Raw genomic sequence first — 24,535 nt, 5'->3', positions numbered from 1 at the left:
ATGCATGCAGTGACTGTGTGCTTCACTGCCACCCTTCACACATCCATGGCCATTAAATCAAGCCATTTGCATTTTGAGGTGTGGATCAGCCCTGCACTGTGTACTGAACCCCTATGTAACACTGTATTCTATGTTAATGCTAGAAAGTACTTGTTCAGGCTGTGTCAGATAAGTAGCTTTTTTGTAGGGTACTTGTCAGACTGTATCTGCCAGGCTTCTCCTGCCCCTCAGTACTTTCCCTCTGCTTCCTGCCTTGTCCTTTCTGTGTTGTCTCTTTCTCCTCAAAAGCAGAAATGGTGTCTTGGAAGCTTCTTTCAACTCTTTTACTGTTTTCTTGTCAGACATCATGGTATTTCTAAAGAACAAAGAAGCTTGAAAAGCTACATAAACTGACGAAAAAGCTGTGTTGACAGAGCTCTTGTGCAGCTACGTGCTTGCACAGGAACACATCCTTACACTATGAGACATACCCAGAAGGGTACTGCTGAGCTGGGTGCCAGGGCTGTATGCCTCACCCATTTCACAGAACTGTCAGGCCTCTTCTAATGTCCACAGATTTTTCTACTTATTTGAATGCAGGTTATATGTGAGAGCAGTTTCAGAAGACAGAAATCAGAACTGGAATTGGCTGCATAGCAAAACACAGTAAAATGAGAGAGAGAATTAAATATTTTCCGGAATGCTCTATATATGGACACATGTTTAATATACATTTACCATAATGTTACGGTTATATTTAAGCTGTCACAAGTCTTTCCATCTGACTTTTTTAAATTATTATTTCCCTAACAACACATCTTTCACTGTCTCAGTTCTCCACTATAAAATAATTTGAGGCAAGACTTAAATAGACTAATGTGGAGAAAATGTGCACAAGTTCCTCAGACAGCTTTTAGAACTTGATTCATGCAGTAACACAGCAGTACAAGAGCTTCACATAGGGTGAAACCCAGGTTTGATAGGTATGAAGCATGATCTTTTATAGCAGTGAGTCTCCTGTTACAGGGCTGCTCTTGAGGGCATCAGGAGCAATGAATCTTGCAAAAAGTTCCCTGCAAGCTTATTGCACACAGTGTGCAGGTACTCCCCCTGCTATTCCACTCCATTCATGTAGTTCTAAAAGATAAAAATGAAGGAAATCTATAAAAGACAGCTCAGATTTGACTTCTGATCCATTAGTTCCAGGAAAATACCATGAAAATTACTAGAGATGAACTTTTGGACCAATCCACAGGCTGAAATAAGTTTTCATACCCTGATTGAAGTGAAAGAAATTTCACCCTCTCAAACACTCTTGCAGAATACTGGGAGGGTTTATTTCTCACCCTTATCTGTGGAAATAGCTTATTCTCAGGTAGCCAATATCAACAGATTTATTCCATCCTTGCTCAGGCAAGATTGCCTGTGAAATCATTTGGAGTTTAACCTAATTAAGAATTCCATCGTGCACACACAGAGGTAATCGTACATTTTAATCTCATGTGGATAAAACATGGCACATAAAGAAAAAGAAAGTCTGATAATCCAAAGATAATGCAGTGGGTGGAGATGTATCCTGATAAAGAAAAAGTGTACAGTTAAAGCCAGTGGAAGATTTGCTGTAAATTGAACTGCACCATGAGTAACCTCCTGTCCACGATTATCTGTAGGAGTTACTGATAAGAAGAGATGCTATGGCCAAGGATCGACTAAAGAATCAGACATGCAGCTATGATTATGTTATTTTGGTGTGTTGTTCCTTTTTTATATTCATCTCTATTTTCCTGCAACCTCTATGGCATAACCACCCAAGTATATCAAGATGTCCTTCTTAGCGTTCCCACTGTTAATGTCTAATAATAGTTTGGTCTTTCAGCTGCCAAGTTCTGTGGTAAATCTGCAAGCAGGCATCCTTTGTCATGTCCTGCTTTTCCCCATCTGTAGGGTTCAGTGTTACAATGAGTTGGATTCCTAGAAGTGACTCAGAGTTGGCTACAATTTCATCCTATCTCATAATGTATTTGAAAGGCATGCAACTCTTCCACTCCTTTAACAAAGATACTGTCTGACACTGATTTGCAAATGTGCTCAGAGCCTCCTTCAATTTCACATTTTAAAATACTGGGATTTGCATCATGAGAATATTTAGCTAATCGGAAAAGGTGAAGCAATGCACCATCACATGGGATTTCTGCATTGACATGATGAGCAGAGCCTGTTAAGAGGTGGTATCTCATTTGTAACAGAAGGAAAAAAATTGAGTCAAGTCAGATGCCACGAACTTGCCATTTAACAGATAACTTTCTGTTGATTATGCAAGGTAATAAGAAACATGTTTAATATTTGAATCTAAATGGATTGAAGGTTTTGGGGTTTTTTAAACCAGAAATTTGTGCCATGTTTGATCAGTTGACTTTTTAATCTGATTTTTAAAGCTCTTAATTATTCAGATTTATGTTATTCGCAGTTTCTTTTCCTGTTCTCCTTGTGTGGGTTTTTCATTCTTTTATTTTCATTCTGTTTGTTTTTGGCTTACTGGCAAAGGACGGCGCCACTTTAATAAGTATAAAAAGAAGGGTAGGTTTTTTCAAATTTCTTTTTCTTTCTTTTGCAACATCTATTTAGTTTGACATAGTTACTAAGCTGTAAAGTGTAGTCTATATATTTTTGAATTTATTCTAATGGATTTGCTGTTTCTGATGATTGCCCGCAGCACAATAAGAGTTCCTACCACTGCCATTTCCTTTGTTATGTGTGTGCTGTTAATCTCTGCATAAAACTGTAAAAAGCTGACAATTATTAGGTAAGTAAGGTATAATTGCTAGAAGTAGCAACTCTTGCTTTTTCTCAGTTGTTATTCAAATTTCAGTTGTTTGGGACTCTTCTTGCTCAGAGGTTATTCAGAGCCTTATTGCTTGGGCAGTGGTGCATAAAATAATGGTTTTTAGCCCATTGAATATTCTGTTTGAAACTATTCTCTTAGTGCCATGTCCAGAATGCTCCCAGTGGCATAAGATGTTCTGGGAGTGATTCCAATGGGGAAAATATGAATTTTGGAGTGCATCTTGCCAAATGATTCAGTATTCAGTTCATTGCTGTAGAGTGTATGGTCCATGTGAATGAACGGTGTCCAACATATGGTGGTAATGTATAGGAGATAATATTTCCTCTGTCTGTTACTAAGGAAGACAATATTTGCCTTTATAACTTGGCTGGAAATTTTAAGAACTGAAAATAGTGCAAGCAGACTGAAGCTCACTGGTGTTTGAAGGGAAAGGTGAGAGCTGATACTGAATAGCCTTTCTCCTTTGCCTGTCCTGCACATGTTTGTAGCCTGACAGGAGCGATGGGACCCGTGGTGAGGCAGTACTTAGGGTCTTCTGTGACACAGTCAAACTGGTGAATGTGTCTTGTACTATTCAGGTGACTCACTACAAATTTGTGCAATAACTGATTATAGATGAGACAAGTGAAGTATGTTGGATTAAAGTACCCCAAGCAGATTGGTTTGGCAGACAAAAGGAACAATAGTACAGGAAAAATGCCATCTTTATGGTATTATAGAGATTGTCATGAGTAATAGTACTTGTTAAAGCTAATCTGTCGTGCTTAGTGCTTCACAAGCAAAACAAGTAAGTAAAGCCAGCGCCTACCTCCAGGAATTTACCATGTCAATACAAGCTGAAGGGGAATGAATGGGAGCCAGCTGACAGTTGTAGAGATAAAAGGGAAAAAATGTGTCATAAGCACACTAGCAGTGTGAATGTTGTCAGTTTTGGGGAACACTGTGATTAAAGGCGGTTTTGAAGAGGGATAATGGGGCAGATAGATAACATCATGTGGGTGATGGAGGGCAAATGGGGCCTCCAGAGGAGACAGAGCATACAAAAGTGCTCTTCTAAAAAGCACTTTTCCAATTTGACTTTCAAAATCATTGTAAATCACAGAGAGGCTGAAGTCATAATTCTAGCAGTGAGCAGTCTGGGGTAAAGCTGTTCTGTAAATGAAGTTACAGCATGAAGCTCATGTTCCATGTGACAAGAGGAAAGGACCTGAAACAGGACTGAGAAAGAAGAGCCCCATTTGATGGATGGATTAACAGATTAACAACATGATTTTTGCAGCACTGTTGCACACAGACAAAATTGAAGAAGGCTGAATTTATCAATGCTGGAGAAAAAGGTGCTGATCTAATGTAGGTTTGATTTCCTGAAAGCTAGAGTAATAATTGTGACATGCAATGAAGAAGAAGTCTGTAAGACTTTGTCAAAGCCTGAATGTGAGGTGAGGAAACAGATGAGTCAAAAATAACATCCTGATTTTGAACCTTAATGATAGGTAGAATAATGGTATTGACCACTGTGATAGAGCAAGAATGCAGGGGAGGGCTGAGAAGTAGTGGGGTAGGGGGAAAACAGAAATAAGAGAAATAACAACTTCATCGGCAAGCACTTCATGTGTTCATAATCATAGCATGTCTCATCACACTGTACTCAAAAACAAAAAAGGATTTTAAAAGTGTGCTTTTCTTTGGAAATGCTGCATTCATGACTTGTCACCCACACATAGCTACATACTTCCTTGCAGTTGACAAAATTCAGCATGTTCAGCTTCTCTCTTAGTATGTCTTTCTGGGTGGGTTTGGTTTTGGGGTTGGTGTGTTTATGTGTGTATGTGTGCCAACTTATGGATGCGCTGCAGCAGCAGCACAGCCCTGGCTTGTCACTCAAATCTTCTCTCACAGTGGGTAGAAGTGTCATCTTGCTACATGAACAGACAGGGCTGTCTTTGGCAGTGTTCCTCTCCATCAGTCCCCACCTCTCAGACTTAGTACCTCAACATGCCATTGTTACAAATTTTCTTCTTCTTTTCCCAGCCTCATATTGTATTAGCAGACATTTCTCATTTCTGGCAAACCGATCATGTTCTCACTTGCCTTCCACTGAGTTCTGTGTACGGGGCAGTGTTTGCCTGTCTGCCCTCAGTTTGCTTAGTTTTATGGAACTGCAGTACACTCTGAATAAGGTTTTGCACTATCAAGTGTGCCTAAAATAATTGCAGGATAAATAAATGGACATGTAACCTGTTTTGACAATGATTGACAGTCACTGTTGTCCATCAGCTGCTAGCTTGCCTGCATGAAATGAGATAATAGCTTTGATCCAGTGTCAGGTAGACAAGTAAAGCCAACACAAAATCCACCACTCTAATTGGCAATTTAAACAGGAGCCAAGAACTGAGAGGGTCACAGGCTGAATTCTTTCTGATTGTTAGTGGTGATGGCTCCAAAAGGGTCTCCAAGCGCACAGTCAGGAGTGCGACAGGGAACAGGATACAGGAACCATCATTTCTAGTCTGCAGCTTTCCTCATCAATCCCATGAACTGTGGGAGATTAGAGATAAAAACAGGGGACTGAAGAGTCTGGACTCCAGAATTCTGCAGCAGACACCTTGTTAAATTTCTGTTACAATAAGTCGTTCAGCACCCAACATTTCGTTGCTCTTTAAAAACACGTACGTTGTAGATGAAACGTGAAGTTTAGCAGATGTTAGCAAGGTGCGTGCTATTAGTAACAGGCTGGTAACATAAAAGTACTCAGAACACTCTCTAGCCTGGCTGCGCGGGTGCTTCATATCCTCTGCATTCTTTGTAAGGGAATGTTTATAAAGTTGAAATAAAGACCAAGGAGCTACTATTAACATTGTGAATACTTGAAAAAAACAGGCTTTAAAAATACGGATTTCAGCAAGCTAAATATGATCTTCTCATTGTTGTTAATGCTTGTATAGCTTCTGTTGATTCCAGAATTGAATTCAGGGTTATAAAGAATTTATCTACAGAAAGCTTGTCCTGAATCACTGCAAGTAGGGATGCTCGTGTTGTTTAGAAGCATTTCCCTCTTTTCCTTTGTTACAGTTGTGCCCTTACAAGGCAGCAAAAATGTTTTAGAATTTTTTAAAGATATTTATTATATGTTGTTAAATATACTAGATGTATCTACCACAGCAACTTCATGAGTTTTCTATATTAAAACACCAGCAAACACACAGCCACATTTGTGCTACTGGATTGCATTGCCCTTTCATGTGTTTCTAAATTCACGTTGCAGTGTACGAACTTAACATTATGTATGACTCCTTTTCTCAAAGAGCTTTCAGGGTAGTGTTTCTGCTGAGAAGGTAGACTTATTTCTGTAGGAGAAAGCTAAAAGCTAGAAGTATTAAGAAAAAAAATGGGGAATGCCAAGGAATCCTGCCCAAGTTTGTGGCCTTCTATGATGGGGGTATGGAACTGATGGACAGGGGTAGAGCAGTTGATGGCATCTACCTGGACTTGTGCAAAGCATTCGACACTGTCCCACATGACATCCTTGTCTCTAAATTGGAGCGACATCAATTTGATGGATGGACCACTCGGTGGATAAAGAACTGGCTGGATGGCCGCACACAAAGAGTTGTGGTCAATGGCTCAAAGTCCGTCTGGAGACCAGTAACGAGTGGTGTCCCTCAGGGATCAGTGTTGGGACCGGTCTTGTTTAACATCTTCGTCACTGACATGGACATTGGGATTGAGTGCGCCCTCAGCAAGTTTGCCGATGACACCAAGCTGTGTGGTTCGGTTGATACCCTGGAGGGAAGGAATGCCATCCAGAGGGACCTCGACACGCTTGTGAGGTGGGCTGATGCCAACCTCATGGAGTTTAACCATGCCAAGTGCAAGGTCCTGCACCTGGGTGGGAGCAATCCCAGGCACAGCTACAGGTTGGGCAGAGAAGAGATTCAGAGCAGCCCAAGGAGAAGGACTTGGGGGTGTTGGTTGATGAGAAAATGAACATGAGCCGGCTTCAGTGTGCGCTTGCAGCCCACAAAGCCAACCGTATCCTGGGCTGCATCCAAAGGAGCGTGACCAGCAGGTCGAAGGAGGTGATCCTGCCCCTCTGCTCTGCTCTTGTGAGACCTCACCTGGAGCATTGTGTGCAGTTCTGGTGTCCTCAACATAAAAAGGACATGGAACTGTTGGAACAAGTCCAGGGGAGGCCACGAGGATGATCAGGGACTGGAGCACCTCCTGTATGAAGACAGGCTGAGAAAGTTGGGGCTGTTCAGCCTGGAGAAGAGAAGGCTGCGTGGAGACCTCAGAGCAGCCTTCCAGTATCTGAAGGGGGCCTATAGGGATGCTGGGGAGGGACTCTTCATTAGGGACTGTAGTGGTAGGACAAGGGGTAATGGGTTAAAATTTAAACAGGGGAAGTTTAGATTGGATATAAGGAGGAAATTCTTTACTGTAGGGGTGCTGAGGCACTGGAATGGGTTGCCCAACAAAGTTATGAATTCTCCATCCCTGGCAGTGTTCAAGGCCAGGTTGGACAGAGCCTTGGGTGAGATGGTTTAGTGTGAGGTGTTCCTGCCCATGGCAGGGGGGTTGGAACTGGATGATCTTAAGGTCCTCTCCAACTCTAACTATTCTATGATTCTATGAATTCAGTAATGATGGAGGAAGGAAATAGCTGAGAAAAAATTACTAATGCTACTGCTGGTCAAAACATGATAGGTGAAAAGAAGTCCCTGATTTCAGTGTACCCTGGTGCATCTTTAGCTGATCATTCATTACCCAACTTGTAGAAATTTGTTGGTCAGAAACCAAAGACAGAGGCACAGGTAGAACTGTAGCCAAGGCCTACAGGTTGCAACCAATATATATTGGCTTAGTATAATAAGGAAGTTTGTGTTGCTTATGTCCAAGTTGGAAAGCATGTGAAAACACAGTAAAATCTTATTAATAGATATTTCTTCAATCGAATTATAGTAATATTTTCATACTTATTAAAAGCTGGGTGCATTCATTTAATCTCTCAAGTTACTTTCAAAGCCTGCTCTATTATGTTATTTCACTTTATCTTTCTTCCCTTCTTATACATGTGCAGCAACAGCACATCTATTTGCACAAATGTTTTCTGTTTCAATAGGTTTTCAATAAATAGCATATTTCAAAAGGTTCCCAGTGCAGCAAGGAGGTGGACATGCATGCAAATACATGCAGGACACAAACCATTGAGCTGCTTAGTTTCTGGCAAGCCAAAAATCTTTCTTTCAATCTTATAATACTTCCATTGGTGGCTAAGAATCTCCCTGCTCTGACTGTAGTCTGCTGAGCTGAATTGTGCTCACTGTGATGTGTGCTTTGTAATTTGTTTTTGTGTTTAATTGGTTAGCTCATTTAATTGTGTTGCAATCTACATTTTGTGTTTAGTTTGCACTGTCTCCATGGATTTGTACTGGTATTTCTTTATTTCATTAAGTTCTAAGAGATTGTCTTTGCAGTTGTTTTGGGATCATCTTGGAGTCCTTGTGGTGATTCATTGAAACAGCTATGATTAAGTAGTATTGTAAATCACGTAATAGAAATACAGCTGTTAGAGATCCTTAGACATTTGCCATCCCTGAATAATAGAAACAGCCTTGAATCACTGCTTCAGATTTCCGCATGCATGACTTTTTTCATATCTACATTATATCTAGATTTGAACCTGTAATTTAGATCTTTTCCTACACTTAGACCCTATTTGGGTAAGATTAAATTCAGTTAGCTGCCTTCTCATACAAACAAAAAATATTTCTAATTCAAATGTAGAAAAATGTTTAAACATCTGCAGCCAACGTGGAACTGTGCAATTCATCATGTTATAATTTAAATCTTTTCTGGTAAATTTAATACAGCAAATAGTAGTAACTAAAATGAAACCTAAGTAGTCTGAGTTCTAAATACCCTGAATACTGTAGCTTGTGAGTGCAGTCCTACATCTACTGCATTGTTATTTAGCCAGAACTAAACCATTACCAGAGAAGTAATAGTTTTTTTATACCATTCACTGGGAATAGTATAAAATCTTACCAAAAACATATTTCATTTTTTCATTTCTTTTTCTGGATGCATAAATAACTTCATGCTTTTAATGCTTCTATGTTGTGAATCACAACACATGTTTGGAAGGATAATTCTGGTATTTGGTGTTTGTCCTTACTGCTGATTTTTGTGAGCTTGAAGCATCAGCTCTTTGATTCCTCACTGGCTTTTTCCTCCAAGACAGCTATTGAAACCTGTGAAATAGCCTAGTTTTCCCTTTCTCCTCAGTTTTTCTAGTGATGAAGTTATCAAGGCATACAAATGAAGATCTATAGCCTCGTCTATGACAGTAGTGGATTTCAACATCTGTTTATTTCCATCTGTTGGTAGAAAGTAAAATTTATTTCTCTGCATGTTCTTGTAATTGTATCAACCTTACTGCTTATATCTAAAACAGGGATTTCACAATTTCCCTTCAGTCCCATGTATCATGCAGAGTTGAAAAGAATTCCCCCCACCCTTTTTTTGATTTTTTATGTCTTCATTTTCAAAGGCGCAAGTTAGACGGCAAACTGATCAGTCACATTCTCCTATGGTGAACCAGAACTGGTGCAAGGTAACTTCCATCTCCTTGAATGCACTGATGCCTATGAAAAAGAAATTGAACTGTGCTGCTCTTTCACAATGTAGTCAATAGGGAGGGCCCTAACCAGATTGCCTGCAAATCACGCTACCATATTTCAAATTATCTTAGTGTACTGCTTGGAGAGCTACAATCTTTCCTTTAATGTAGGTAGTGAAAGTTGCAGACCTTCTATAATAGTAGAGAGGGAGCAAAAGGGCTGATGGAGTGTCAAGTCCTGAATGTACCAGTAAGAAAAAGTCCTCAAGACGTTTGAAGCCTGGCACTGCTAGCTGTTTTTTCAAGTGTCTAGCTGAGCTCAGATGTCCACTTTCCTCTCTGTCTCCAAAGTGTAGTTTGGTTTATACCACTTTCTTTATGTTCAGCTGTGGGTCTTCCGGCAAGACAGTACAGTGGCTTCTTCCTCTTCCCCTGAGGACTCCAATGTGTTTAGAGAACCAATATTCAGATCGTTGTTGATGGTTAGCTAGATTGTCTGAACTCATCTTCACGCTGGCAATAATAGAGCTTCAGCCCTTTCAGTCCACCACTAAATCAGTTCTAATATGTCTTGACATTTGCTTAATTTTTATTTTCCCTATTCTTGCAGACTGCATTATTATTGTTATTGAAAATAACGGTCTATTTGTGAAGCGAAATTTTCTTGTACAAGTGACCAACCCCAAGGAGATCATTTTAAGAATTTGCTGTGGTTCTGTAAATTGCTGCTAGATAGATTGTGTGGGAAGACATATTCATATTTCTTACATAGATTTTTTGGTAACAGCCATAAGCAAAGCAGTTATCTAATAGAAATAGATCCTTTGCAGAATGGTAGAGGAGGGAATAGCAAGTGTCTTTTTGACAGATAAGGTTACACTGGGGGCAATGAGAAAAACTATGATCCTTTTGATAAATTTTGGCCAAAGCAAAAGTTTGCTGACTCTTCAGAAGAATGTAAATATTCAGTGTGCAATTAATGCTGTGCACTCACTTCTGTGAGAAATCTTGCTGTTATTTTTGGAGAACTGCTTAAGTACTTATCGATTGAGAACTTCAGTAACACCCCAAATGGAGACATCCCCATATCTCTACAGGTATTGTAAATGAATTGAATTAATCATAGGCTTAAAAGTCTCTAGTGATCTTCGTTAACTTTCCTGGGTTTAATTAAAACATCTGTGCGCTTTTAATTTATCGATTCATCCAACTCATATGTCATGTTTTTAACACACCCCAGCATGCTCTGCATCATTTTTAACCCGATTTCCACTTAACTAAAGCAATTAAATTCACCCTGGATTAATTAAAGCATCCATACTTTAGTGCTTAAGTCAGCGTGTGCTGCTTTCCCCAAATGGTTTCTGAATGTCAGAGATTTGACACACCTGATGGGTTTTTTGTCCTTCTGGAAATTCTTCTGTGAATCTCTTTCTTGCTTACTAATATGCAGTTCGACAGAGCTAGACAAGGGAGCCTGGTAAGGAGCACGTGTGGGCTACTGAAGGAAGGATTGCAGGGCGTGACTGCTGTGAAAGGCTGTACATGTCTAAATACTGGCCTGATGCCTACAAGAGTAAAGTAACACTACTGGTAAATAAGTCAAATTATTTGCGTAGTCAAAGTAAACAGTTTCATGGGGTGACAAAGCATATGTCAGTGACAGTTACTCATAGCTGTTCATTCTTCTGCTTCGGGGTGAACTTCTGCAAGGTGACTTGGAAGAGCACAAGCTCTTAGAGCAACCTAACAGATGTTCTAGATCCTTCTGTTCATAAGGAGATTTCAGCCTGGCCAAAGTTAGTGGTCTCTGAAGAGCAGGCAGTCTAGTCAGCCAGGGCTTTGGTATACTACTATAGTAGGATTCAGCACTAGCATCAGTAAAATATGTCTTCACTTGCTTACATCTTCATCTAATTTCTCCATTAAAGAGAAATTACTATTTGTAGGCTAAACATTACATATGCATCACCGAGATAAAGACCAAACAGAAAAACGCCAGAACAGTGTGAACCTACTTATATTTTTTTAGGTATTTGGAAGAAGGCAATTGTAGGTGACATTGGGTTTGGATCATTCCTGTGTCTCTATTCCAGTTTGGAGCTGACCTGGAATGCATTTATTGGTTTCAGGATAGACTGTCATAAACAGTATTCCATCATCTTTATATACTGGCAAAATCAAGCATAGTTGCAGTAGCAACTTAATCTCTGCTAAAAGGAAGTCCAAGTGTGGGCTACTACAGAGTCTGAATTAATGATCCCCTAGAGGAACTGCACCCAGAAGGTTCACTGGTAACTACTAAGGTTCATTGGTAAGAAGTTTGACCTACATCTGTCTTCAGTACAATTTGTGGTGTCAGTGAAACAACAACTTGATGATAGTGTTGTTTTCATTTTTTTTTAATATAACTGGGAATTTGTGCAACTCTCTCCAGAGAGTTTGTCAAAACTGCCCAATCTGTAGGTCCAGAGAATTTGTGAGACACAACTGTTAAGTGTTAATATGGTTGTATTAAAGACTTGAAAAACATTTAGTCTGTTTGGTGACATCCCCCACACTAGGGCTGACTTGCAATAATGAGGTTAGGGAAGAATTGTTTGGGCAAAACCAGATTCAAAAAATTTGGAAATCATTCTTGATGAAAAGACTCAAAATGTGTCCATGTGTTTGGAAGCAGAACTAAGGTTTTGTGTGACTCCAAGGAAACTTTGTATAAACCTCAACAAGTGCTATGCATGATATTATCAGTGCATATTCTCTGCTACTGGATCGTAGTAGTTGCAGTAGACCAATTAGACATACAAGCATGTGACCTCACATACAGAACAGTGATACTTATGCAGTTGTGTAGGTGTGTGTGCTGCCAGGCACATTCCTTTTAATCTGTGTTCTTAAGCAAAAGCTTCAAGACCGAAACTCACTTCCTCCTAAACAGGACCATCTACAGATAAAAATTGTCTTTGTTTCTCTTAGATCTGACAAAGTTCTGTACAGATCCACAAGCATTGAACATATCTTACATGGGAGTATAAATAGTGTCTTTTCAGAACGTTTTAATGGTTTTGTTTTTTCTGAATATGTGTGTTTGTACAGAGGTGATATTACAGAAATAAAGCTGTAATGGCTCAGACCCAGATTCCATTCCGTTCCATTCCAGGATTTCAGCCCTGGTGGTGGCATGCAGCAGATAGTGAGGAAAAGTAAAACTTGTACCCATCTTTGATGCTTCTCCAGTAAAGTCTTTGATTCTAGACATAACTTATGTTAGGACTCCCTGCTGTAGATGATGTCTCTTGTTATAGTAGACTTTGTAGATTCCCCAAATTTGTCTAATTACGTGTTCAGGCAGGGAATGTTCTTCCATGGGTTTTAACTTTTCGGATGATCTTGTTAAAATTGATTGATGGAACAGTTAACAATACTTAAAGGGCAACCAGGTTTACCTGCTTGACCACTTTAGATGGTGTCTAAATGCTCTGTTAGTAGAGCCTTAAACCTGCACTTCAACACTCAGTCCTAATTTTCTTTACTGTTTACATTGTGAATAGGCAGACAAAGTCATCTTTTATGCACACTAACTTGCGGTAAGAAGAATCTGGTTTATAAGAAAGATGAGGGTTTACAAGCATTATGGACACAGCCATTCTGGTCCTTACTCAAACAGTACCCCAGCAGGCTTGAAGCAATTTTGTCCATTCAGTTCAGTGACTCCCCTCACCAACCTGCCATGAGCATCTCACCACAATATTCTGTGGTACAGATGTTGTAAAGTTTTGCCTTGATATGGGGTGACTCCTGACAGTCTGTGTGGGCTCTGAATAAGCCTGTAGATAGCACAAAGGAAGCTAACCTTCTTATGCCCCATTTGAAAATTTACATTTGGAGGTAAAATTGAGCTGCTTGCAAAATAAGAGCAATATAAGCATTGTGACCTGGTCCAGGACAGGCAGGCATTGCAGATGCAAGTTCAGAAACCTTTCAAATCTGCATATTTTTGTGCCCAGAAACTCAAATAACTTTCAAGAGAAGTATACCAGTTTGTCTATTTTATGAAGAGGAACTGAAAAAAGTTTGCAGTAGAGAACCGACAGCCTAGATCCTAGTAGTACAGGACTCTCTCTGCACCAGGGTAATGTTTGCTCTACAGCAAGAGGAACCAAGCCTGAAGTCTGTCTTCAAATCCTGTTTGGAACTTCAAGTAGCAGGGGAAGGTCTCTCAACCAAGCAGCTGTGTAACTAAACCAAGTTCTGCAACCGCCTCCAAGAGTTTGACTCCTCAGATATCCTTTACTGGTTTCTTGCCATGCTCTAGAAGAACACCTCTGGTGAGTATGTATGTGTGAAAACCGTAAGGGTGGGTGAAAGGAGTGTGTACACAGACTGCAGCTGGGATACCTATGTGTCGAGCATCACTGGGCAAATGGTGGCTTTTGATGCCAGACCATTTGGGCATTATCCCTTACCATTTCCCCTCCTAGTCCATGTGTAACAGGCTGTTATCAAATCACCTTTTCTCATGCATCAGGGAATATTAACGTTACTCTGAAATAACTATCCAAAGACAGACAGACAACTTTTAGAGGGATGTTTGGGTGATCTTTCCCACTTAATTCATGCTCCTACATGTGTGCAGCCTACAGGACTTAAAGGTCTGTAGTATTCACTGGTCAGCTGAGACCTGTGTTAAGAACATTGTCTGTTTTGTTCAAGTATCAGTAAGGGCAGTATCACATCACCAAAACCACATTTAGGGTTTTTGCTTATTCAGACTTCACCCAGGAGATACACACTTGTTCTTAACTTGCTTTAGTGTTGCCGTAACTACTCCTGAAGACATCTATCCACTTTTTGGCAGTGCTGGTGTGTGATACACGGTTGTCTTTGTGCAACCTCTCTACCCACAGAAATGAGATGGAGCTTGATTGTTCCATTACTTCAAGCGATCTTTCTTCATTCCTTCTACAGACTTTTAACAGTCAGTTCTGTCCTGGAGTAGGGGCCATCTGCTTCACACAGGGAAAATAAGCAGTCAGGAACCCCAGATGACTCAGTTGTTTGCACATTAACTGAAACCACCTGGATACAAAATTAGAGTGGGCTGGTTTGTGTCTCACCCTGCAGCAATAAGGTCTGATGAATAAGCATAGCAGACCTCTTTTAGATGAGCTGCTCTGTTTTCTATGGAAGAGCAGCTTGATTCTGTTACTCACTGAAGACAGCCTATAAACCCATAGCAGAAAGATTAATGAAGAACAATTTATTACAGCAGTAGCTTGCCAGCTTCTTTTAAGCTACACTTGCTTGCGTTCTTGCTTCTATGTTTCTTCTGCAGTCCTAGTGATAGTCTTGGAAATACCAAAATCTGACTGAGAACCTCTGTCATTTTTCTTATTCTAAAAGTGGTATTGCTGTTATGTAGCTTGTAGAATAACCCCGGTAGAGGATTGTAGATTAAACTTTGTGGCTTTAGGTTGCAAGTGTGTTAACATTTACTGCGTTCATTTCATCCCAGAGGTTAAATGACAGGTTCTTTCATTTGTCCAAAGTCAGTTCTGGTGTCATATATTGGCAATGCATACTGCAGTGGCAGACTACTGAAGGCAGCAGATTACTGTTCAACCTACATACAAGCTTCACAAGGACTGAACAGATTTATGAACCATAGCAAGACCTCTGACCTGGGAGAAGCATGAAGAGAGGAATGAACATGGCTTCCAGCTTTACTTAAATTCCTAAAGCACTGTAGCAGAGTAAAGGAACACTGAAAAAAACTACTGTGGGAGCTGTTTAGCCCAAGAGCCAGCACCATCTAGTAAATCCTTCTGCTGTGCCAGTCTCTGGTGTTCCAGAAACTGAACCCAGCAAATGCAGATCAAAAGTGGGAGCTAAGAATGGCTATCCTATAGACAAGTTCCAGATAACAAACATACATATCTGTTAGCTGGACCACAATTGCTGACTGCTTAATGAGACTTAGGGGCAAGGCAAGGAGAGCAGCTATCTTACAGCAGGTGGTTGGCACTGTATTATCTAGCTAGGTCTAGGCTGGTCGTGTCAAAGTTGCTTGGGCTTTTTTGCTTTTGGTTTTATATTTATTTTAATAATGGATTTATTTCTGCTCAGTCCCTCTTTCAGGGGGCTGTGATGTTCAAATAGAGTTACTGCTTTTGTCTGAGTTTTAACTCCAGAGGAGAGGTTTGCAGAACAGGGGTTCTTTCAGGAGTTGAGTGCCATATTGACCTGTAAAGCAACAAAGCAAAAAAAGCTATTTCTCATTTGTATCCAGCTTGTGAGTGAACTCTAGCTTTTTGTCTTTATAGCTACTTGAACAAATGTTGTTTGAAGAAACAGTCTACAGTCTACTGATTCAGTTAGCTTTCTTGGGACCTTCTCTTTCTATGCAGCTTTATGACAGTATGGTGAGGAAGTTTATAGGCAAAAGCAAGTCATATGCTGGCTTGTCCCGGTGCACTCGGAGAATCCACACTGAGCAACCATTAAAAAGGATAACATTGAGTCTCTGCAACGGTTTGGAAGCATGTAGAGAATTTGCATCTAAGAACATTACTTCCTTCCATGGGACCCTTTGAACAAAGGGACTGCAAGCTTGACCACCACATACAGAAGCTGGGAGGTGCCTTATTCTAGAGAGAGATAATTTTGTATCGAGATGAGACCCAGATAAAGGGACAGCGTCTCTACAGTGTGTCAGGGCGTGGAAGGTGGCATCAAGAAACTTGCCACTCATGACTGCTGCAGGTCTCCAGGAGAAGCTGCCTTCCGATCACTCACCTCCAGGTTGTCTACACCATGGCACGTAAAGAGAGTGGGACTGAAGTGACTACCTTTCTTACAGTGCTTTGGGAAAATGTATCAATTTCAGCCCAAGCAAGACTTCTAATTGCAGTGAAATGGAGAATAGGGACAAAGGAATTGTTTGTGCCACCAGGTCTTCATACTTGAAGGTTTGATCCCTTTATGGCTCAACTATATGACCGACAGTAGCAGCAGTCAACATATCTAGGCAGTGAAAAGCAGTGCAGGATAGTCTCCATGATGTAATGCGTTTAGACAGAAGGAATAGTTAGTCACATGGCATTTGAGCTGCTACTAGTTCATCATGTTGTATGTCATGAAAGGGTGTTTGGTGATGACGTGAACCAGCTGCAAGAAGCCAAACTGGTAGAACTTTAGCATAAATTTTTCGCTGAATTCAGTAAAGCACTTGTGAACATATGTCACAGCTGAAGTCACAACACTGCTGTTGGAAATTATATTTTATTCAGGTTTGTATTCATTTTTTGAGTGAGGAATAAAAAGACTGAACAAGGCTTACAGTAAGAGAGGACGACAGGAATGAAGAAGAATGAAGTCCTATTGGGGACTATATATTATATCCATCCTACCAAAGGATGGATAATATGTCCCTAAGAGAGATGAGGGTAGCAGCTAAACCCCAGACATTAGGACACTGATTTTGTTATTATTCTACTGTAAAAAGTAGGCCAAAAAAGGTTATGCATGCGACATCTATCCCATCAACCTGTAGTCTTAACCGAAATAATTCTCAGCACTCTAAATTTTAATTCAGGTTTCAAGTCTGAACTTACTTTTTTCTGATCTTTTTTTTCCCATTTCAAATAAGAAAAATCTTGGAAAACTCTATTCTGAAATGTGTTTTTGCAGCAGATCAGTGGGACAGCGAAGATTAATGAGAGTTACAGAACTGAAAAGTGGAGAAGTTGTATAACTGGACAGTTACACATTTTCTTGTAGGAAATCCATTACTCGGGTTCTTCTTGATCATTCAGGTTAAAGGGATAATAGAAGCAAGAAGACATTAGGACCTTTCAATGATTGATAGTAGCTTTTGAGTGTATTTTTGGCATTGTAAAACTTGGTGTTAGTTTCTGATTACTATGGAGGGTGAAAATACAGGGAAATACTATCTTTATCAAACTGCATCAGAGAGAAGAGCACAAAAGCGTACCTTTTCTCAAAGATTCACTTCATTGCTCCCATTTTCTGTTATTCCTCTGTTGTGTTTTTTTTTCATTTCTCTGACTTGTAACCACACATTCAGTCTTTGGCAGGCATATAAATTCACAGGTTGCCTTGTTCACGTGGGAGACATGGGCATTTGGGAGTGTGAATATGCCTTAGCGTAACATTTACGTGCAACTGACTTTCAATAAACCACTTGTTTCGTTCCATTACTCTGCATATTTACAACATGATTCCTGGCACCAAGACCTGTGACTACCTTTAGTATTCATAGTCTTTACTTCATTTGCATAAATGAATATTTGCTCAGAATGTGTCTTGCCCCCTTAATAATACAAGAGGGAGTGATAAGGGTTAATGGTGCTTTTTTGCCAGTACACACAGGGTAAAAGCAGTCACCCTGGGATTTGGGAAAACAAGATTCAGCAGGGATATTAGTGGCAAGGTGCATTTGCTGTAGATGAACGCTTGTGTTATTCCTGTGCTCAAGACCCTTACACTGAAAAATAACATGTCAAAGGGTCTAAAAAATTTTGGGAACATTACATTAAAAAAGTGTTATGGAAGGAGAAAGATGGTACATTATCAAATGTTTTGGGGGCTGAATGCTTTGTGTTCTGCTTTCTGTGAAAATTGGATGTTACCTAGTGGAACAACGCAGAGTAATGTCAGACTTAAGTCTGTTCACATTCTCTCATTATTTATCCCAAACATCATCACTAGTCTATGAAGAATAGTAATTTTATTCTCAGGATGCCCAATGTGTGTTTTATTAAATACTAATCAATAATTCCTTTGGGAAATGAAGAACTGAACTACCACAACTTAGCCTAGATTCCCCCCCCCTCCCCCCCCATAAATGAATATATTTAAATATCTGTATAAGTATTTGATAGTGGATTTCTAGTGTACATTTACGTGAGTACATGTATGACCCTGTATGCTGTTTTTCTTTCCTTTCTTTCCAGCTGCTTGCCCAGTTCTGTGCAGTGGCAATGGTCAGTACTCTAAAGGCACCTGCCTATGCTACAGTGGCTGGAAAGGTCCAGAATGTGATGTACCCATCAGCCAATGTATTGATCCCTCATGTGGAGGTCATGGTTCCTGCATCGATGGGAACTGTGTCTGTTCAGTTGGCTATAAAGGAGAAAACTGTGAAGAAGGTAGGGCATTTTCTTCCCTTGCTCTGAGTTTGTTTTGTGGGCTTTGGAGTTGTTTAATGGGTATAAAAAATCAAAGAACAGAATAAAAATTTTAATGTAAAAGTAGTGTAGGAGATTACTGTATAAGAGGGTAAAATTGAAGTCCTTCACAATTTTACTGATCAAAGCTCAGACAACACTTCTGGCCTTCTGTATACATTGTTTTGCAGTATTAAGAATGTCTGCCACAAGTAAACCTGAATAATCCCTTTGCTGAAGAGTGAAGATAAATCTTTTCTTATGGATTATATTTATTGAACAATCTAGAAGTGAAATGCAGAGGAATAAATAGCAGCGATAGACAGAATGTATAGCTGCAGCTCCACACAAACGTATCAGTCACTATTAATGCAGAAGTTGATGAAACAAATTTCAAAGACTTAAGTATTCATGTTACTTAGACTTAGTGTAGGGCAAATTACTCCTGTTAGCTGTAGTCATATGGGATTAAAGAAAGGGAGATTGTGCACAAAACCAATGTGTCCTTTAAATGCAGAAAAGCTCTTCATGCTGAAAGTGTCCAATTCCTTGTGTATGTAGAATGAGCAAATTTAACAAAATAACCCATGCAAATGTGGTTGTAGATTAAGCTCAATATTGTTTTTATTCACAGTGGTTTGTGTTAAAATGCGCAACATAAATTGGATTGCTTTTCTTTTAAAAATATATTACTATGGTTTTAAAGGGGAATTTAACTCCCCAGCCAATTGTTAAATGGACAGTTCAGCATACCTTGGAACATCCTCAGAGCAGGAATAGTTCAGGCTGCTTTATGATGACATTCCAGAGCTTATTAATTCTCCAAAAGACAGAGCAGCTTGAGGACTGAAGTGATAGGACTTTATAGCTCGAAGTGATAGCTTGAGGACTGCACTGTTTTAGGACTAAAGAGTCTCTCTGGAGTATTCTGAGTGGGATGCAGAGCTGTGCACCGTGTGTATCAATTTTCATCCTATCCTATAGTAAACAGCTGTTTCTCCCATCAGAAAACAAAGGGAAGAAAACTAGAGGGACCTAAACCACTAGGGATTGTATTCTCTGGGTGTGGACTGCAGTCATCAACTGCAGGACAAGATCTTGCGTTAGTCTCAGTGAACTTGATTTTCTAAAAGGAAAAAAAAAAAAGCAGGGATCCTCACTAGTGGATCTAGTTGCCAACACTGCAACTGGTTTTTCGGTTCATTCTTGTCATCTCCTTCCAGGAAAGCTTCACAACACTGGCTCTTAAAGCCCTAATCCAAAACTCAGTTGAAGTCAGTAGAGTTTTCCTGTAGTTTTTAATAGGTTACGTTTATAGCTGTATCCAGAAAATACTGTAATGTCCTTTTGCCTGATAGAATTGAGAGTTCTCAGTTCACCCTGAGTGTGTGATTATAGGAAATAGCTAAAAATTATCTGAAATGCCTTGCAATAGCTAGTATTCTCATTGAAATCTAAGTTGGAAAAGACTCTCTATGCCCAAGGAACCTAAAAGCTCTTTCTGTTACTAAATGCAATTGTTTGCTTAGTCTAATTAAATTATATAAACTTTATCATGTTTTGTGTTGTCATATCAATGCTTGTATTATTAGAAAGACTATGGCAGATAGCCTAAAATGGTCTTTCTTTCATTTGATTCTGTACATTTTACCTCGTCAGCAATTCCTCCCTCATCTTGATTTTAATTCCCAGCTACTTGCATGGAACTTTTAGTTCTCTCTGCTTTCAGTTGTTTAGAATGGCTGTGGTATATCTGGGCTAGACATCTTGAATCCTCTAGCACTCCTGTAAGAGAAATAGGCTCTTGCAGTGAAAGAGGTGAATTGCTATCTGAGGTGAAAAGGTATACATTATTTAATCAACACTGTACTTGAAAGTATGAGGTTTTTTAAAAAAAGATAAGAGGATGACAAAGGCAGGAGTGATTGACTGCAAACTTAGAAGGGGCCAATAGCATTAAAAGAAAGGTTAAAGTAACCTTTTGCATACAGCATTGGGCAATACATAAATCAATACATTAATTTACAAATAAATCAAAAAACATCCATCATGTATCAACTCTAAAATTCCATTTCTTCTGTACATATTTCTCACATTAATTCCAGAGCTACATGAAAAAAAGTATAGCATTAAGTGGTGTCTCTCTAGTTCCAGGACTTTATGAAAAGTTTTTGCATAAATTAAAATTCTATCATTCTAATGGCAGAATGATACAAATAAATATAGCTGTATTTATATATATTATATATGAAATCTCCTCTACTGTTTTGAACTTCCGAAAGGAATTGAAGAAGTTGATTTATTCACCATTTTCCTACTAGGATATTGAATTAGAACAAATGGGTCAGCATGTTTTTTCTTCCCGTTAGCTTTTCATTTCTGATATTCATCATGGTCATATCGTTCAAACAATTTACCTGAAATGAAAATGGCACCACAGTCAATATTTGTGATGCACAATTTTTGCAGCATAAACACTGTTGTTCTATTAACAAATTTGCAAACAAGATGAAGTGGCGTATTTATCAGGTTTCATTCAATCTGTTTTGGGGGAAGGCAAGTGAAATTGCCAAATGAGGTGAAGTTAAGGGTGGTTCTCTTCTGAGTTTCATGGTCAAGTCATTTTTCAATGACATTTAACTTTGTAGGTGTAATTCATGGCTCTTTGGGGGCTTTATGATACATATTGTTCAGAAAACTCCTTGACCTCCTTTTTTGTCCTTAGGGATATAAATTGCTTTCAGTACCATTTTTGTCAAACCTACAGAGAGCCCAATGCTAAATGAGCTCTAATGATCCAAGCTGCCAAGGGGCTATGAGTTCTAAGTCTAATGTACTTACTTGCTAAGGCGTGTTCTCCTTTGTTTAAACACCAAGGAAGCTCCATTTATAAATCCTTATTACATACCATTATAAACCCTTCTAAAGACTCAGGGACAGAACTTCTGCAGCATAAGGCAGTGTAGTTCTGTTGCAGGTAATCACATTATGCTAATTTTAACAGCTGAGGATCTGGCCCAAGATGATAGCTCTATGAGCATGTATTAAAATAGAATAAGATTTGAGTTCAAAGACTCCCTAATCATCTTAGCTGCCCTGCGCTGGACTCTCTCCAGCAGCTCCCTGTCCTTCTTAAAAACTCTCTTCAATTTAAACTTTGAAAGCTATTACTTACCCATATGATAGAATAAAACAGCTATAAAGCGTATTTGTCTAGAACAAAGAACAAAGTTAGGTAGTATGTTATTCTATAAAACAAGGGAGATTGGGGTCTTAGGGGTATTGATAGGCTTTGGAAATAAATCTTTTTTGCAGGAACAGCTAATTCAGGATAGGGGCAAGGCAGTTAATTTACATAGGAGAAGGTGCTATTTGTCATACTCTCCACATAGCTTTTATTAGTACTTTCATTTGGGAAGACGATACATTTCTGAAATGGAGAGTACATTAGGACTCATCAGTATCTCCTAAAGTTAGCTGTCCTGCCACATGCAATGCTATGCGTATCTCACCTTTTACATTTTCCCTTAAAATATCATAAACCAAAAAATCTAAAACAGTTTATGAATTTATCAGTTGTTATCTGGGCTGAAGAACAAAACAATCTTGGTTTACCTATAAATATGAAATTGCATTATAATGTTTTCATTTCCAATTAACTAAACATTAAATCTTAAAAAGAACCCAATCAAACAAAATCCTATAGGCAGTGTGGTCATTAAAATGATACTCTTACTAAAAATTTTATAGTAATTTATTCCTGTGCTAGTGTAGTCTGAATTAAAGTCAAAACTATTCTGATAACTCATGTTATTGTATCTGTAAATGTGCTTGCCTCAATCCTCTGTGTGTATCTAATCTATATACTTACTTTAAATGTTCTGCAACTACATAAAATAATTTGACAACACTGTGTTTATAGAAAAGTTGAGATTTGAAAGATCAAGCATTGTTCACATAAGGTAGAGTGAAAATGTCTCTGCCTTAATTTAGAAGGATCAATTTGGAAAAGATGAGAGATAAATCATTTTCATTATAAACTCAGATCTTCCTGGAGCTGCAAGAGAGCATGCCAATCATTCCTGGTCCTTCTGTTGTGAGCTAATATGTACCAGTCATGAGATGAATTCATTTTATTCAGGACATGAATTTGACCTTGGCCCTCAATTCCACAGCAAAAGGCAGTTGGTTAAAGCCTCTCTGTTGGTATTTGTGGTAGAGCATAGTATGCTTATACAAATTTATTATATAAGATAAAAGATTGGAAAACCATGACATTACTGATAAAGTTTATGTGGAACTCATAACATTCCTTTATTTACCAGGATTAAAGGAGCAACTGAAACTTCATTCGAGGATTTTCCAGCATAACTATATTTATTCCCTTCTTAGTCTGTTGTTTCTGGACTGAGAAAAGATGAAATCCATATCTATATGTGTTTTTCTTTTTTTCTTCAAGAGGAATTAGCTGCTGGTTAAAATATGGGTTGAAGTAACTAGGACTCTGAGTTTCACAGCTGAGCTACTAATGGACCACGAATCAAAGGTGCAGAAGTGCCTGAATAATTTAGGAGTCTGAATGCAAGTGAAAGGCAGTGATATTTTGACTTCTAGCTACTGAAAGTGAACATCATGATGTTATTCTCACAGTGCTCCAGCGTTTCAGTAGTAGTGCTAGCAGTATTGATGAAGGTACTCCAAAAACAAATCCTTTAAGAAGTGCAATTTCTTCACTTAGGGGTTTTTATTTTGTTATTCAGCTACAGTACATGAGTCATTGAAACATCAGTGTATTTCAGAAGAAATGTCCCCAGGTGAAGGCTGATGTATGGAACTCTTATTATATATATATATATATATTAGTGTTATTTTTAAATCTTTGTGCTTCTTCCCTACAGCAATCCTGAAGTACGGTCTCATTGTTCAGTCACACCCTGTTTTATCTGGAGCCAATGTAAAACACAAACTATTTTGTGCTTTCCCATTCTCAGACCAGGTGTTAATATGACTTGAAGAACTACCTCAATTTGCTTGATTTATGACAGGGATATAAACTTTTCAGAGCATTCATCTACATGTTTTCTAAGCATCATATTGTGTGAACTGACCTTTGCCTACATTGGTTTTGTTTTTTTCTGTAGTTGATTGCTTAGATCCAACGTGCTCCAGCCACGGAGTCTGCGTGAATGGAGAATGTCTCTGCAGCCCAGGCTGGGGTGGAATAAATTGCGAGCTTCCCAGAGCCCAGTGTCCAGACCAGTGCAGTGGGCACGGTTCCTACCTGTCTGACACAGGTCTGTGTAGCTGTGATCCCAACTGGATGGGTCCTGACTGCTCCGTTGGTAAGAACAATATTTTTTCCTGATTTCATAGAATCCCAGCCTGGTTTGGATTGGAATGGACCTTAAAGCTCACCCAGTTCCAACCCCTGCCATGGGCAGGGACCCCTTCCACTAGAGCAGCTTGCTCCAAGCCCCTGTGTCCAACCTGGCCTTGAACACTGCCAGGGATGGGGCAGCCACAGCTTCTCTGGGCACCCTGTGCCAGCGCCTCAGCACCCTCACAGGGAAGAGCTTCTGCCTAAGAGCTCATCTCAATCTCCTCTCTGGCAGGTTAAAGCCATTCCCCCTGTTCTGTCCCTACAGGCCCGTGTAAAATATCCCTCTCCAGTTTTCTTGTAGCCCCCGTTAGGTATTGTAAGACTGTTATAAGGTCTCCCCAAAACCTTCTCTTCTCCAGCCTTTCAATAATATTCCTATTTTGTTAAAATTTGTGGTGAGTTTGAAATGCACATGATTTAGATCATAGTCTTTGGAACATGTTTGGTCATGTTTAGTGTGTTGGGAAGAAGTGTGTATATATCTTAGATGCTATTTTTTGTGACACTCTTGATTTGGTGCT

At 39.3% G+C, this 24,535-nt stretch overlaps 1 protein-coding gene across 6 annotated transcripts in view; it reads left to right on the top strand.

The window, feature by feature from the left end:
* TENM2 (teneurin transmembrane protein 2) overlaps positions 1-24,535 on the top strand; it is a 679,035-nt gene that overhangs the window by 571,702 nt on the left and 82,798 nt on the right. For all 6 annotated transcript variants that reach the window (XM_057415147.1, XM_057415146.1, XM_057415150.1 and 3 more), the window contains 3 exons: positions 2,524-2,556; positions 18,422-18,616; positions 23,776-23,976. In XM_057415147.1, the coding sequence (XP_057271130.1) occupies positions 2,524-2,556; positions 18,422-18,616; positions 23,776-23,976 (429 nt within the window). The remainder of the gene's footprint in view (positions 1-2,523; positions 2,557-18,421; positions 18,617-23,775; positions 23,977-24,535) is intronic.

This window comes from Pezoporus wallicus, unplaced genomic scaffold (assembly GCF_028554395.1).
Source record: "Pezoporus wallicus isolate ANWC-B61680 ecotype Strahan unplaced genomic scaffold, APGP_CSIRO_Pwel_v1 contig_4161, whole genome shotgun sequence".
Classification (NCBI taxonomy): domain Eukaryota; kingdom Metazoa; phylum Chordata; class Aves; order Psittaciformes; family Psittacidae; genus Pezoporus; species Pezoporus wallicus.
This window is presented reverse-complemented; position numbering and strand designations above follow the sequence as displayed.